Source organism: Bombus pascuorum, chromosome 17 (genome assembly GCF_905332965.1).
Source record: "Bombus pascuorum chromosome 17, iyBomPasc1.1, whole genome shotgun sequence".
Classification (NCBI taxonomy): Eukaryota; Metazoa; Arthropoda; class Insecta; order Hymenoptera; family Apidae; genus Bombus; species Bombus pascuorum.
Window position 1 is genome coordinate 1,350,872 of NC_083504.1, and position 15,403 is coordinate 1,366,274.

Sequence of the window (15,403 nt, forward strand, 5' to 3'; positions counted from 1 at the left end):
ATAAGAAATATATTAATTATATGAGAATATAATTTGCGATAGAAAAGTAGATATGAACTACCATTAATACTAAACAGGAATCTTAAGATATATAAGTTGGTAAATTGGAAATTGCGTACAATTTAAAAATCCCATATTGGTGAGTAACTGTAAGGAATTCAAAAATTGATTAAAATATGATTATAATTATATGTCAAAGTATAATTAATTAAACGGCTTCACACAATAATTATAAATTATTTATTTATAATTATTTGAACATAAATTTACTATATGAAAATAATACTTCAATATATATATTTATTTACATTTTATATTACATTTTATATAATTAAAGCATTATTGTCTACAACAAAGAATTTATTTCATTATGGCTAGATTACAAAATTACGAAATTCTATTTATATAGACATTTGTCTAAAAAAATATATGTAATATTCTTAATCATTTATCACACATTTGGTATTCTTTATTACAACTTTATTATAGTTATTTACAGACATTGAGAAATAGAAAATCGTTCACAATTTAGCATCTTTTACTTACATAATTATATAATTTCATAAATATTTCAAAAATGCTAAAAAGGCAAAAAACTTTATTGCCTCTTTAAAATGGATTGCTAATAGCATAGAATGAGTATGCTTTTTATTAATACTGAATATATGTATATAACACAATAAATTAGAAAGGATTCTTGTTACTTTGTGCAATATTAAGCTTCAGATGCTAATTACAATATTACTTATTAAAATATTAAATAATTTTTAATTTTTTATGAAGTAAGTCCTTTATGTTTTCGCTTCATTCTTGCATATGGACCTATATCAGGATCCATAATGAAATCATATAAAACAGAAACCCAAGAGTTATGTTGTGGTAAGTTATCGTAAAACTCAGAAGCAATTCGTTTTACCTAGAAAAAAAAGTAAAATATTTTTATAACACATACTTTTCATAAGAATAGATACCCAATAATGTAAATGCTTTTTTTTGTTAAAATGGATTGCACTCACTTCTGGTAATCTCGAACCAGGAACAGCAGGAAAATCATGATGTTCGTTATGGTATCCAACATTAAATGTAATCCAATTTAGTGGGCCATAATAACTATAAGTTTCAAAACCCTTTCTATACATATAATGTTCTGATATAAAATGTCCAGCAACGGGGTGTAATCCCATTGCCATTGCTGATCCAGAAAGTAAATAGAGCAAGGCTTTTCCACCTATTATATAATATTTATGTAATACTATACTAATGTAATATTATTATTATTACCAAACTCTTACCAAAAAAATACCATATCAAACTATCAAAAGTAAGTTGTATTACTAAATTTATATATTCCATTAATGTAGGTGCCATTGGATAAACAACAAGAGGTCTAAATGCATAAAAAAATGGCTGTAGACATAACCAACAGAATTTTCCAAATGTTGTGCAAAATAATTTTGCTTCTAGTAGTGTTGGTAAATCTGTATCTAATTTTTCATCACCTTGATACTGCAATTTATTTATTAATATGTATTACACATATCTATAATATTTATAATACTGTTTTATCCTGTTTATATTTATATTTATAAAATATATTTTATTTTTACTTACACGGTGGTGTATAAGATGATATTTTTTAAAGCTGACTGATACTGGTATACCTATAGGTAAATTAGCGAAATATCCAAATAATCTATTAGCTCTGGGTCTAGCATGTCCAAAAGCAAGATTATGTGCTATTTCATGTATTGCTACAAATAAATTGATGAGACACTTAAATTATTTATTAATAATTAAATTTTATATTTAATATTAAATAATAATTAAATTTAATATTGAATAAAAAAGTTATATACATATATGTTTAAGCAAAAATAATGAAATTGAATGATTTAGTTATATCATAGCAATATAATAGATCTATTAGATAAGAATTAATGAGTCATTTCTCTTAAAAAATAATTCTCTTGAATTACAGTCATAAAAGCTTTAATGAGTGCTTTTATATATAAGAAAATTTCTTTTTTTTTTTTACTATAATATGTGTATAAGTATAATCTTTTTGTTTCATATAAACTTGGCAATAATCACAATATTTCAAGAGATGTTAAATATTTTACACAAACTAATTAAAAACATTTTCTACCTACCTAACATAAGAGAATGATTAATTACACCTCCAAAACAATATGCTATAAGGAACAACATTGGATAACTTAAATTTTTTACAAAATATATAGAGATAAACTGAATTAAGACCATCCCTGTTACCACCCATTTAAATTTTGGGTCATATCCAAATAATTTTTTTATTTGTGGATATTTTTCTGAAAATCAAGAAAAACATTTCAAAAAATCTCATAAATAAAAATATCCAATATGAATTGTAAAAAATTATCAATATATAAAATTTAATTCACTGTGCATGAAAATATAGCTACGTATTAATTGTATTTTAGAACGTTAATATCATTCGGTATTTGTTAATTTTATTTATTATATTTCGTTAAACATTAACAAATCAAACATTTCAAAAGTAAATTAAAAAAGTTGATATAATTTTTACCGTTTATAATATATTGCATTCATACCTAAGATTATTTTACGTCGTGATGCATGAGGTTCTTCTGTGTAAACCCACTCAAAATCAGTTCTCGAAACGTGTTGACCCATCTTTACATTTAAAAAATTTTCAACTATTTTTATTAACTGAATATTTAGTAATTTGCAATCAATCAACATACGACAAATGTTAAATGTATGCTTTAAGATATATACAAAACATACGGACATTTCATACCCGGCGTTATCGACAATCGACTGAGTTAATCATTTAAGTACTGATTACAGCGCAATCTATCAATGTAAGAAAACCAAACATGCAAGTAAAGTAAAAATTTATATTCAATGGAGTATACAAATTTTTACAGTTATCACAATAACCTACAATAACGAGGCATCATATAATAAGATTAGAGAATACATTTTTCAACGCTCAACAAAACATATACTTTAATATAAATGATTGTTCATTGTACTATATAGTCTCTAACTTTGATTAAAAACCAATGTTCTTATTGTATTTTAAATTACTTTGATCTTTTTATTACATTGTGAAGATAATTTGATATTGGTATTTCTTTTCTAAATTACATAATAGTTATACCATGTAATTATTTTTAAATGAGATAGGTATTATTATATATTTCTATCATATCTATTATTATATCTGTATAATTCTATCTATCTGTGAATCTAGTCTTATAATAAATTATTAGTTATTTATTAAATAACATATGTTTTATATTAATATTGTCTGAAATAATTAGTCATTTTTATATAAAACTGTTAAAATTCGTATATGAAACGCTAGGAGTAATGTAATGTATATGAAATTAAATTCTTTATATTATTAGATTATTAATATATGACATATAGCGGTACTACAGAATTTCTTTTATAAATACAGAAAGTATTTACTAAATATACTAATGTTTAAAGTTAAGAATATCATTATTGAATTTATATTGTCGTGTATTCCCTCTACTGAACACTGCGTGAACTAACTCGCGCCAAATTCAAATTGTAAGGTACCGTAGCCGGAGCAACGAACAGAGAGAATTTATCTAAGCAGATATTGATTAACTGTCAAATTATTTATCAGTGATAATTATAATCACTCTCCAATTTGTATATTTGTCTAGTTAGTTATCATAGAAGTTATCATGGAAAAGAACATTGCCAGGACATAAATCCTCACTCTATTATATGATAAATTCCAATGGGAACAATTGTTATTGATATTAGCCAATAACAATTTTTCTTATTGGACCATAAACGAATTGCGTTTGTTAGGTAAAATCCCAAAACATAAATAGATTGAACAATGATAGAAAAGACAGAATTATAAAGCTAATCGCGACGTCCGAACGCTATTCTAAAAACGTGAAAATCATAATAGATTAAAAATTTCTCAATCTGTAATTAGTTGATTAAAATATAGTTATCTATTTGAAGCTTAATTGATTTAAGTTTGTGTTTCCTTCTGTGTTTTTCTTAAACCATTCGTTAATCATCAACTTTGTTTAATCCAAAACTCCTAAATATGTGCAGAGTGCTTTAGCACTTTATGGGCAACAATAGAAAATGAAATTCCCCAAGTCAGACAACAATATTAAAAAATTAATTTAATAACTGGCATATTATCATACGTAGGGAATTATAAATTGATTCAGTTTCTTAACTTGCAATTATAAAAACATAATTTAAAAATACAGTTAAACGGCATATATTATTATTAAAAATAAAGTTATTTGTTTATAACATAAGAAATTTTATGAAATCGACATTAAGTACAACCATTAGCTTTGCTTTGCAAGTATCCGTTCTAAATACTGCGGATCGATGGCAGAATCTTTTAGTGATTTCAGTATTTTTTTGTTTTTATGTGAAGTGAATATGTCAAAGATTGTAGCGATGTATAGTTAGCATTAAGATTAAGTTGAAACTAATTATAATTACATATTATAAGTACGAACATCGATGAAGCGTTATGAATTATTAATTACCAGCTGGTCATAGTTGGAATCACGACATGGCATCTCGCAGGTGAGGCACGTTTTTATACTTGCATAAAAAATATATAATTATCATAATTCACAAACGATCTGTGAACAAGCCTACTTATTTTTTGGTGCTAACTGTAGATTAGCTAAATAGATTCAGAGGTAAATTATGCGCACTTAAATTAATTAACATCGTTGAATTCTTCATGTCCAAAAATGGATACAATAATTTCGTTTTATGTATACATTGATTACACATATTTATACTCTGTATAGTTATTTTATGTCCTATATTTTGTCATTATAAAATGAAACTTTCCAATTATTTACATATAGCGTGCTTAATCATATTATTGTGGCATCATTATTCGTTTATGTCACCGTTATTAATAATAAATAACGAATAAAGGTTGAATATATTAGAATAGATCTATAAAATATCAGATATAACAAGAAGTAATTTGGATAGATTATAGGTTTTTAAAATTAAATTAAGCTTACAATATATTGTTTTGAAATAAAAATTCTGCTTATTATAATTTTTTGGAAAAAGGTTTTTATCTTACAGAAATATAAACATTTTTATTGCAGATGGTTTCATCCGAATATATCGGGTTTAGAAGCAGAACGTTTATTAATGGAACGGGGTTATGATAGTTCATTTTTGGCACGTCCAAGTTCATCTAATCCTGGTGACTTTACATTATCTGTTAGGTATGTACATAATATATCACATAGATTATCTGTTCATATAGTTATAAGACATTTGATATCTTTATGTTATTCTTAGACGGAATGGTGAAGTGACTCATATTAAAATACAAAATACAGGGGATTTTTACGATCTTTACGGTGGTGAAAAGTTTGCAACATTATCAGAACTTGTACAATTTTATATGGAAAATGGAGGACAACTGCGTGAAAAAAATGGAGAAATTATTGAATTGAAATATCCATTGAATTGTGCAGATCCAACAACTGAAAGGTATTTGTACAATAAAAACAGAATATATACATAATATCTTGCATAATAAACATTACAGCAAAGTTTGTTATGTATTGGAATATTTTCTTGTTATTGTTACTTCAAATGCACGCATATAGCATGGTATGTGTTAATAGTAAAATATGGGTAAAGGTGGTTCCATGGCCATTTATCAGCTAAAGAAGCAGAACGTTTAATGCTGGAGCGAGGTAAAAATGGATCTTTTCTGGTTCGTGAATCCCAAAGTAAACCTGGTGACTTTGTATTATCTGTTCGTACAGATGATCGTGTTACACATGTTATAATACGATCTCAGGTTAATTACATTTTGTATTTTTTACTGCATATCTTTATTATATTTAATATTTTTATAAATATCAAATCTTTAACATTTCATTATCTGTAATAATGTATATTGCAGGATAATAAATATGATGTTGGAGGAGGTGATAAGTTTGATAGCTTAAGTGATCTGATAGAACATTATAAACGCAATCCAATGGTTGAAACAAGTGGAAGTGTTGTCCATTTACGGTAATATAAAAACTTATTAATTTCTATATATATGATAGAATATATATATATTGTCATAATATATTTATTATTTTCTAGACAACCTTTCAATGCTACTCGTATAAATGCCAGTGGTATTGAAAGTAGAGTAAGACAGTTACATAAAGAAAATGGTTGTTCAAATGGATGGTTGTGGAATGGTGCCACAGGTAGCAACGAAGGTGGAGCAGGACGTGGTAAAGGAAAAGCCGGGTTTTGGGAAGAATTTGAGTCGTTGCAACAGTTAGAATGTCGTCATTTATTTTCCAGGAAAGAAGGATTACGTTCTGAAAATCGAGCGAAAAATCGATATAAAAACATCTTACCATGTATGATCTTTTTCTTTCTTTTTTTAATTTAATTGTGTTTGTACATAAACTTTAATAACTGTTTTATAGTTGATCATACAAGAGTACGTTTGAAGGATGTTGATCCAAATATTCCTGGATCTGACTATATTAATGCTAACTATATTAGGGTAAATTTATTTAATATTTGTAGTATTTTATATAAATATTAAAATATATTTTTATATGTGAGTGCATATGTATATATATTTATAGAACGAAGAAGGAGATGGACAAGCTAGTGGAATTAATACGTGTGGTGATGGTGGTTCATTTAATAAATGTTATATTGCAACACAAGGTTGCCTTCTAAATACAATTCAAGATTTCTGGCATATGGTATATCAAGAAAATACACGAGTGATAGTTATGACAACGAAAGAAATGGAAAGAGGAAAGGTATGCTATTTAAAACTATTCATTCTTAATTGAAATTTTATTTTGAAAATATGTATATTTTTTTTAGAATAAATGTGCTCGATATTGGCCAGAGGAAGGTGAAGTTACCGAATATGGAGGTGAATGGAAAGTGCGTGCTTTATCTCGTACTTCAACAGCAGATTATACATTACGAGAATTCTTATTACACGGAAATAGATCCGGTTTCACAGAATCCAGACGGATTTACCATTATCATTTTCAAGTACCTATTATAGCTATTATTATTTATGAAATGCTCACACATTAAAAAAAAATAAATTGATTGCATTATATTAACATTTTAGGCATGGCCTGATCATGGTGTTCCGTCAGATCCCGGATGTGTGTTGAACTTTCTTCACGATGTTAATGCGAGACAAGAATCAATTGCTGCTTCTCTTGCTTCAAGCGGTCAAACTGCATCAAGCATAGGGCCAATTCTTGTTCATTGTAGCGCTGGAATTGGTAGAACCGGGACATTTATTGTTATCGACATGATTCTTGATCAAATCAAGCGTCATGGTAATAAAATTTTTATTTCACTAATTGTCCAAGATTTTCTATATATTATATTTGTAGGATTGGATTGTGAAATTGATATTCAGAGAACAATTCAAAGAGTACGTTCACAAAGGTCAGGAATGGTTCAAACAGAAGCGCAATATAAGTTTGTTTATCTGGCTGTATTACACTATATTGAAACTGTATCTCAACGGATGCAAGCAGAACAAGTAATTATAATTATTATTAAACTAATTGATTATATTTTCTCAGCTTCTATACATCGATTTATATTGTATCTATTATTGTTTTTACAGAAATCTCTTCATTTAGGTCGAGAATATACTAATATCCGATATAAAAGCGAAACAAATACTACGACTATAGGCGATATTCCGGTCCCCACATGTACTACAACAACTCTTTCAACGTCAACACATTTTGCATTACCCACTCCTATTAATAGTTTGAGGCCAAAGTAATTAAAATTAATGTCATCAAATAACGAGATTTTTAAAAAGCAAAGAAGAGGCTTTGTTACTCTTACCATATGTGGTTTTGAGCTTTCGATATTATCGTAACATACTCTATAAAAGTTTAATTTTCAAATTAATTGATTATTCCAAATATTTTCAAAACATATGTTATCATAATGAATTTACATACGATACATGTATTTAATTAGTGCGTATGCACATGAACGTAAACGATATGTAGAAATTATAATATCACCACTTTGCACTTGAATTGTTGATTACTTAAAAGTAATCGACAACATATTAGAACATTACATTAGAGAAAAATAATATTTTTTGCAACTTAATCGTAGTAATGAATTATAAAAAAAGCTTAGAATACAAAGTCTCAATAGTAATTATGTTAAGTGTAATCAAAGTATATAATTGCTTTTCATATTATTTCGCTATCTATATTTCATCAACTATTAATTAGATAACAGATTTATCTAGTTATAGTTATCATTTTTCATGCTACTTATCTTCTATAAAATATATTATCAAATCCTTCCTTAAAATTTCAATATTTCTACGAATATACAACGAAAATTTGAACATTTTTCTAAGTTTCAGGTGTAGTATTATATATTGTGCCTCAAAACATATTAATAATTGTTTTTATTGTGATTATATAACTGTACAAATTATCTAGTAATATTTAGGACTGACTTTTTTATATAGAATTTTCTTTTTAATATTTTTTCAAAGATCACAAATGAGAAATCTTTATTCTTTATAAATTTTATCATATTACAAGGCAGAACGCGCATAGATGTGATACATTCAGTTTCATGTACAATAAATAATATGGTGATTCTTTTTTTCTTACAATTCACATTTGTTACTTTTAATATTTCGGTGTACTTAATTATATCATAAATATTAGTATCGAACTTTATTCATCAAATGTAAAAAAGTTTTATATTAAATATTAATATTAAATGAGATGGAGATGATAAATATGAAAATCAAAGCTAAAATTTTTATACTTTAACACATATTTGTTAAAATTTTTTTTAATCATCTGCGCACAAATTTTATCATTTTTATCATTCTGACATGAATTTCATTATCTTCATTCTGAAAATTAGGTAGGACTATATAAAAAGTAGAAGTTTTGTTACAGCAAATTTACTATAATGCTTATAGTTTGTATGTATCTCCTAAAATTTTTATAAAAACGTACATAACATATATATTAAATTATATGTGCTTCAAAATATTATTAATGCCTATTTTATATATTTTTTGTATTTGTTTCTAATACTTGAAATATATATGTTTGCATTAGAGCAGTGCTGGTGAAGTATGCATCTGAGTGAGTCCTGCCTTACAAATTGAGTCACAAATCTGATATTCTTAAAAGTATATTGTTACATTATTCCAAAACCAAATCAATAATAACTACTTCATTAAATATATATTTAAAAAATTTGAGATCTGTACTAAATTCTTTTCACATATTTTATAAAATTTCAAGATTTAAATATTAATTTGTTTATTTACAATAAAGTTTTATTTATCTAGTATGTTATAATTTCAAGTGTTATATTTGTTTATATTTGTATAACAATAATATATAATCATTTTTATACTTATTTAAATAACAATAGTTCTATAATTTTTTGTTATGTATGTTTTCAAAAAGGAAACAGTTGTATTTTTTATTAATTTTTATTTTATTTAATGTACCTTGGTTTTGGAGAAATGTTATATACTATACTTCTAAATATTATTGTATCTTATTGCTATCAAAGACATACTGTATGTGATACTAACTATGGCATTAAAGAGTTTATGTTATAAAATTCTGTATTTAAGGCATCATATAAATATTATATTAATATTGAATTGAAAAGATTCTAATAATTACGCATAGTTTAAATTGCAATGTAATAAATATCAGAGAGTTATGTTAAATGTAAATAATTTGGGTTCTTATGAATAATAACAGACAAGTGTACATTATATAATGTTAAATAAACGTATAATAAACTTACTATTAAGTATATAAAATGATGTTTAAATGTGACAAAAGAAGAAACAAGAAACTACTACATTTAAAAAATTGTTCTTTGTGAAACATGTTTCATTGCAGTTTAAAGGTTTTTTCATAGTAAGAATATAATGTAAGAATAAAATGTTGTCAAAAAATTAAATTTTAATTAATTCTAAAAAATATTACGAACTAACTTTATAGTTTTTTAATGTTCTTATATTTTGGAATAAAATGGTAATTGTAATTAAATAGAATTTCTTTTTTATTTCATTATTAATACAATACATAATCTAATACAGGAAGAAAATGTGGAATATTTTCAATCTGTTTATATCTTATAAAACTTGTAAGTTAAAATTATGTAGTAAAAATTTTACTAAGATTAGACTTAATAAAATTAAAACTATATAGATTACTACATAAATTAGAACTACATAGAATAGGTTATATTATACAAGCTTGTACAACACATATTAAAATCATCGAAAGCAAAAAAGTATGTTTATAAAATATTGTGAAAGCATATATGATATACGTATTACTACTGATAATAATATTTCAACAATATAATTTCAATAATAAATAATTCAGATAAAATACGTACGAGAATTTTCAATGGTGAAAAATGCATGTTTTGCTCGAGCGGTGTTTGACCCCATTTACATCTAATATTCGATGTATTCGTAACATAAGTTATAGTGCAATAAAATATGCGTTACCGACAGACAGTGTAATGTATATTTTTGATAGAAATACAAAGCTGCTACAGAGAGAACGTGCTGCACAATCTGTTGATGTAAAACTGTATGATTACATCAAAGATGAAGTAGGCTATAGACTTGCAGATAGAATATTTGATATAAAAAGAAATTTCAAAAAAGCACTTGATTTAGGATGCGGTCGTGGTTATGTATCAAAACACATTTTGGCAGAATGTGTGGAAGAATTAATCTTAGTTGACATGTCAACTAGTTTTGTACATCAAGCAGAAATCACTGAAGGCGTTAAAGTATCACGGATAACTAAAGACGAAGAAAATTTTTCAGTTGAACCAAATAGTTTAGATTTAGTAGTGAGTTCATTAAGTCTGCACTGGATAAATGATTTACCAGGATGTTTCAGGAATATTAATAAAAGTTTAAAAAATGATGGAGTCTTTATAGGAGCTTTGTTTGGAGGAGAAACGTTATTTGAATTAAGGTAATTTTAAGGATAAATTAAGCATATGTTAAATCTACAAGTTTACGTTTTTGTTTTTACAGAAGTTCCTTACAATTGGCAGAATTAGAAAGAGATGGTGGAATTTCAGCACATATTTCTCCATTTGCAGATATTAGAGATATTGGAGGTTTATTGACAAGAGCTAATTTTACTATGTTAACCATTGATGTGGATGAAATTGTTATTGGATATCCAAGCATGTTTGAATTAATGTGGGATTTAAAAGGTGATATTTAAAATCTTTATAATTCTTATTTGTATTCTATTTGAAGTTTGTTTAATTGTTTACATAATTTTACAGGAATGGCAGAGAATAATGCAATAAAAAACCGAAAATTACGTTTAAATAAAGACACTGTTCTTGCTGCTGCATCAATATATAAAGAACTATATGGAAAAATTAAAGAAGATGGTACTCCATATGTACCTGCCACATTTCAAGTAATTTATCTATTAGGTTGGAAGCCAGATCCATCACAACCAAAACCCTTAGAAAGAGGTAGTGGGGAGGTATCACTTAAAAATTTATATAAATTAGACGAAATTGTAAAAGAAACAAAAAGTGTCAAAATAGATGAAGATAAATAATCGTTTTACGTAGTATATGAAGAACTGTAGATATTTGTATTAAATACAAAATTCAATGTATTTATTATAGAAATATTTTTATAACTTATTAAAATAAGTTAATCAGTAATTCATCTCATAATTAACATATTTTCATTTATATTATTTTCTTTTAAAGTTACGATTTATGTTCATCAATTTTATCTTTATGAGCTATAGCACCTTTTTCTATAAGATCAGGAATTTCAACTGCTAACCAAGGTCCAAGCTAAAAATATAAGAAATTTTTAAATATATGTAATAACAAAATTGATGATTTGTAAGGACTTATTTATAAATATAACAAACTTACTCCTAGTGCCATGGCATGTGCAATTCCAAATTTTGGTACGTTACGTGCCCATAAGGGTTTAAAATGATCTGTAAGACAAATCTTTCCACCTCTGTACATTTTTGCTGTTTTACCATCTAATTCTGGTAAAGCAATTTCAGGTGCTGTTATAGGGTATGTAACAGGTATCTGAATAAAAAATTATATTTTATCCGAAAATGAAAAAGCTTAGTGGAGTTCATACATTTAATAAATATACAAAAAAGAAAAATTACTTACATCAAATTCAATTTCAAATTCATATTTTGAAAAGTTATGTATATACCAACATTTACCAAACCATTTTGTACCCTCTTTATTTGATTCCAGACGAAACCAATCATTGTCAGATTCTTTATTATTTTTCACATACTAAAAAATAAATAAGAAATTCTTGAAATCAATACTAAGTACATTGGAAATTTATTATGCTCAATTTGCATATTTAAGTACAATTAGTATAATAAAAACAATTTTAAGTTTTCCTTTTTGGGATTTTAAATAACCATATGGTAAACTAAATATTAAAAATAGAACATACTTTAATTAAAGCTTGGTATTCTTCTTTCAATCTCTGCACCCATAATTCTTTATCCCTAGGCCCAGCTTTTGTTTGTAATAATGGAATATTACTTAATGTCTTCTTTGTAGACTCATCTACCATCTTAATTATTATTACTACAACACAGGTCTATAGCTATGACTTCTATGTAGATATAGAAATGATAAACGTGTTATAATTCAAGCGTTGCATTTCTTTTACATTGTGTAGAAAGTGCGACAGTGCGACTAAGAGTAATCGATATATCGAAATAATTCATATATAGAAAGACAGATAGGGATATTTGAAAAATTTAGTTATAAATAAACATACGTTAGAAGAAGTTTAAAAAGATATATCTTTTTCAAAGTAAATATTTTAATTTCATTATATATTATATTCATTTTTATTCGTTAGAAAGAAAACTCGATAAGTTAAGAGATAATATCTACTAGTAATTAGTAAACGTTAGTCACGCGGTTGCAGCCCGTGGAGTGCTGAAGCACTCTACTCGCGTTACAATTTCAAACAATTCGAAAAACTAACTCGACATTTAAATGAAGAAATATACAACGAGAAAGATTAACTTGAACAATAATTTCTATTTAAAACTAAATATTTATAATAGATAGACTACTTTAACAAAGATTTGCGCTTTAATGAAATTTATTTAGACTCTGAGCTCAGTGTGACAGCTCTAAAGGTGCAACGATTTTAACGATTCCCTTTTTTTCAGGTCGCAGAGTGGTCCATTCATCTGCTCAGATTTACATGACAATCTACGATTTATTTGTTATCCAGTAAGACAAATTTTTATTAATTAATGCTAATAAACATTAATTTGATTGGCGTTTATAGTATTAGAAAACAAGCAATTTATGTCTTGGCAATGTTTCTTCTTATGGCAGTGAAAGTAAATACAAAATTTGAGAGTGATTGCAGTTGTTACTGATAAATAATTTTGACATTTAATTAATAAACTTGTTTGCTTGGCTAAGCTGTTGTACAGTTAAATTCGCAGCGCTAGAAGTTACACTATTATCATATAAGATATTCACACTAGAGGGAGCCACAAAACTACACCCGTTCACAACATACTATTCATATTCGCGAAGGTAGTGACATTAAAATTTTTTGTGTTGCATGCACTTCAATTTGATTTGCCTCCTGGGCTGTTGAAAGTATTGTATGATAAATTGTGTCATGTTAATCAGAATTCGAAAAGGGATATCAATTGAAAGAAAATAATACTGATGCACCATGGCTGATTCATCTTATGAGAAAGGACTTACAGAACTTTCAAAAATGAAGGTAATCCAAATGTATCTTGCTGATACGTGTCTACACCCGGGAAGCTAACCTTAAAATTAGGAAAAATTTTTTATGTGATGTAAAATAATCTTTTTTACATTAATTTGTTTAACTTGTATAATTGTTTTGGACAGATACAATTTCGCTTTATTAATATTTAAAAATTATAATATATTATATTTGTTGAATATAAAAAATTTATATAGATCTTAAGATTATTAAAGGGAATTATATATAATTATAGATGAATATTATTGAACAGGTTGCAGATCTGAAAATTGAGTTAAAACAAAGAGGACTACCTACTACTGGCAATAAGAATGAATTGGTTGAAAGGCTTCAATTAGCAATTCATGGTGGTATATGCTTTCGAATGACTTTTGAACTGTTTTGTTTTGTGAGAACTACCTATTGATAAAATAATGTTTTCATTGAATGTTTAGATTCTGCACTATCTTTAGATGAGACTACAGAGGAAATTTTAGATGAAGATGCAGTTCTTGGTGTAATTAAAAAAATATGTTTTGTATATTATTTGATTTTAATATGACATTAACAATATATCTGTTTAAATAGGATGAAGAAATAGAAGAGTTATCGAATAAGCCTGACTCACAAGAAGGTAGTGAAAAAAGAAAATTGTCTACTGAAAGTAATGTAAGTGCTAAAAAGATAGTTCTAAATCGAAAACCAGTAATTGAAGAAATTAAGATCGAACAAACAGAAAAGATTGAAATTGATACAAAAACTATTGAGACTGCACCACCAGAAAAAAAGATAATTAAATTATCAGAGCTTGGTATCAAAGAGGTAATATTTTCTTTTTACTATATCTTGCAGAATTATAGAGATCAAATATAAAATGCTAATAAATTTTTCTTATTAATAGAGATTAGAAATGAGAGCTAAAAAATTTGGATTACCATTATCAGAAGCTGCTAAGAAAGAAGCTAGATCTGCAAGATTCAGTATTAATAATCAAAATAATAAGTCAGCTGCATCTGTAAAAACACCTGTGGTATATATATTTACCCAACTACAAGTTTAATATTTTTGTTTGTTTTCTAATATTATCTATTGTGTGCATTTGCAGCATACAACTTACGAAGTTCTAAAGAAGCGAGCAGAAAGGTTTGGTACATCTGTCTCTAGTTTAATGGAAAAGGTAATTAATAAGGTTAATAAAAAGTTTACTATATTAAATGTAAATACTAATTCTATTACATATTTTATAATTCTGTTATAATTGCATTTTATTTTAGGCTGAATTAGAAGCCAGAATAGAGAAAAGAAAAGTCAGATTTGGCGAAGTGAAACCTACAAATAAGAAAGTATTTTATAATAAAGTTAAAATTGTTAAATGATATTCAGTGTTATATACCAAATAGCAATTTAGATTGCAAATTTTACATTAAGTTTTCTTACTTCTAATAAGACTATTGTATACAAAATAAAGATTCATTGTATTTGTTATAAAATGCATGACAAAAAGATTTTTGGAGTAATATT

General features: G+C 26.2%; 5 protein-coding genes across 11 annotated transcripts; 3 read left to right on the forward strand and 2 right to left on the reverse strand.

Moving 5' to 3' along the window:
* Nucleotides 1–447: 447 nt before the first annotated feature.
* On the reverse strand, nucleotides 448–2,908 carry LOC132915491 (sphingolipid delta(4)-desaturase DES1). The gene is made up of 6 exons (XM_060975343.1): nucleotides 2,592–2,908; nucleotides 2,151–2,327; nucleotides 1,612–1,751; nucleotides 1,293–1,506; nucleotides 1,017–1,228; nucleotides 448–916 (listed from the first exon to the last, which is right to left on the reverse strand). The coding sequence occupies exons 1-6, from the start codon at nucleotides 2,791–2,793 to the stop codon at nucleotides 776–778; spliced, it is 1,086 nt and encodes a 361-aa protein (XP_060831326.1). The 5' UTR covers nucleotides 2,794–2,908; the 3' UTR covers nucleotides 448–775.
* A 1,427-nt stretch (nucleotides 2,909–4,335) lies between these two features.
* LOC132915463 (tyrosine-protein phosphatase corkscrew) lies at nucleotides 4,336–9,322 on the forward strand. 6 transcript variants are annotated; one of them, XM_060975277.1, is made up of 12 exons: nucleotides 4,336–4,608; nucleotides 5,157–5,279; nucleotides 5,397–5,550; nucleotides 5,704–5,866; nucleotides 5,972–6,084; nucleotides 6,163–6,431; nucleotides 6,501–6,580; nucleotides 6,666–6,848; nucleotides 6,916–7,092; nucleotides 7,175–7,391; nucleotides 7,449–7,600; nucleotides 7,688–9,322. In XM_060975277.1, exons 2-12 carry the CDS (start codon nucleotides 5,216–5,218, stop codon nucleotides 7,850–7,852), a joined length of 1,737 nt encoding a protein of 578 aa, XP_060831260.1. In that variant the 5' UTR covers nucleotides 4,336–4,608; nucleotides 5,157–5,215; the 3' UTR covers nucleotides 7,853–9,322. The 6 variants fall into 6 exon arrangements, with proteins under 6 accessions (XP_060831260.1, XP_060831257.1, XP_060831262.1 ...); XM_060975274.1 differs by having other exon boundaries at nucleotides 4,338–4,608; nucleotides 5,356–5,550; XM_060975279.1 differs by lacking the exon at nucleotides 4,336–4,608 and adding an exon at nucleotides 4,615–4,727.
* An 877-nt stretch (nucleotides 9,323–10,199) lies between these two features.
* LOC132915497 (arginine-hydroxylase NDUFAF5, mitochondrial) lies at nucleotides 10,200–11,753 on the forward strand. The gene is made up of 3 exons (XM_060975362.1): nucleotides 10,200–11,084; nucleotides 11,147–11,331; nucleotides 11,407–11,753. Exons 1-3 carry the CDS (start codon nucleotides 10,510–10,512, stop codon nucleotides 11,691–11,693), a joined length of 1,047 nt encoding a protein of 348 aa, XP_060831345.1. The 5' UTR covers nucleotides 10,200–10,509; the 3' UTR covers nucleotides 11,694–11,753.
* LOC132915515 (ubiquitin-fold modifier-conjugating enzyme 1) lies at nucleotides 11,727–12,851 on the reverse strand. The gene is made up of 4 exons (XM_060975392.1): nucleotides 12,584–12,851; nucleotides 12,283–12,414; nucleotides 12,025–12,192; nucleotides 11,727–11,940 (listed from the first exon to the last, which is right to left on the reverse strand). The coding sequence occupies exons 1-4, from the start codon at nucleotides 12,704–12,706 to the stop codon at nucleotides 11,851–11,853; spliced, it is 513 nt and encodes a 170-aa protein (XP_060831375.1). The 5' UTR covers nucleotides 12,707–12,851; the 3' UTR covers nucleotides 11,727–11,850.
* Nucleotides 12,852–13,670: 819 nt separating this feature from the next.
* On the forward strand, nucleotides 13,671–15,387 carry LOC132915508 (SAP domain-containing ribonucleoprotein). Of its 2 annotated transcripts, none has more exons than XM_060975379.1 (7): nucleotides 13,671–13,894; nucleotides 14,157–14,253; nucleotides 14,338–14,399; nucleotides 14,471–14,704; nucleotides 14,784–14,912; nucleotides 14,988–15,059; nucleotides 15,157–15,387. In XM_060975379.1, the coding sequence occupies exons 1-7, from the start codon at nucleotides 13,844–13,846 to the stop codon at nucleotides 15,256–15,258; spliced, it is 747 nt and encodes a 248-aa protein (XP_060831362.1). In that variant the 5' UTR covers nucleotides 13,671–13,843; the 3' UTR covers nucleotides 15,259–15,387. The 2 variants fall into 2 exon arrangements, with proteins under 2 accessions (XP_060831362.1, XP_060831363.1); XM_060975380.1 differs by having other exon boundaries at nucleotides 13,673–13,894; nucleotides 14,157–14,250.
* The last annotated feature ends 16 nt before the right edge of the window (nucleotides 15,388–15,403 follow it).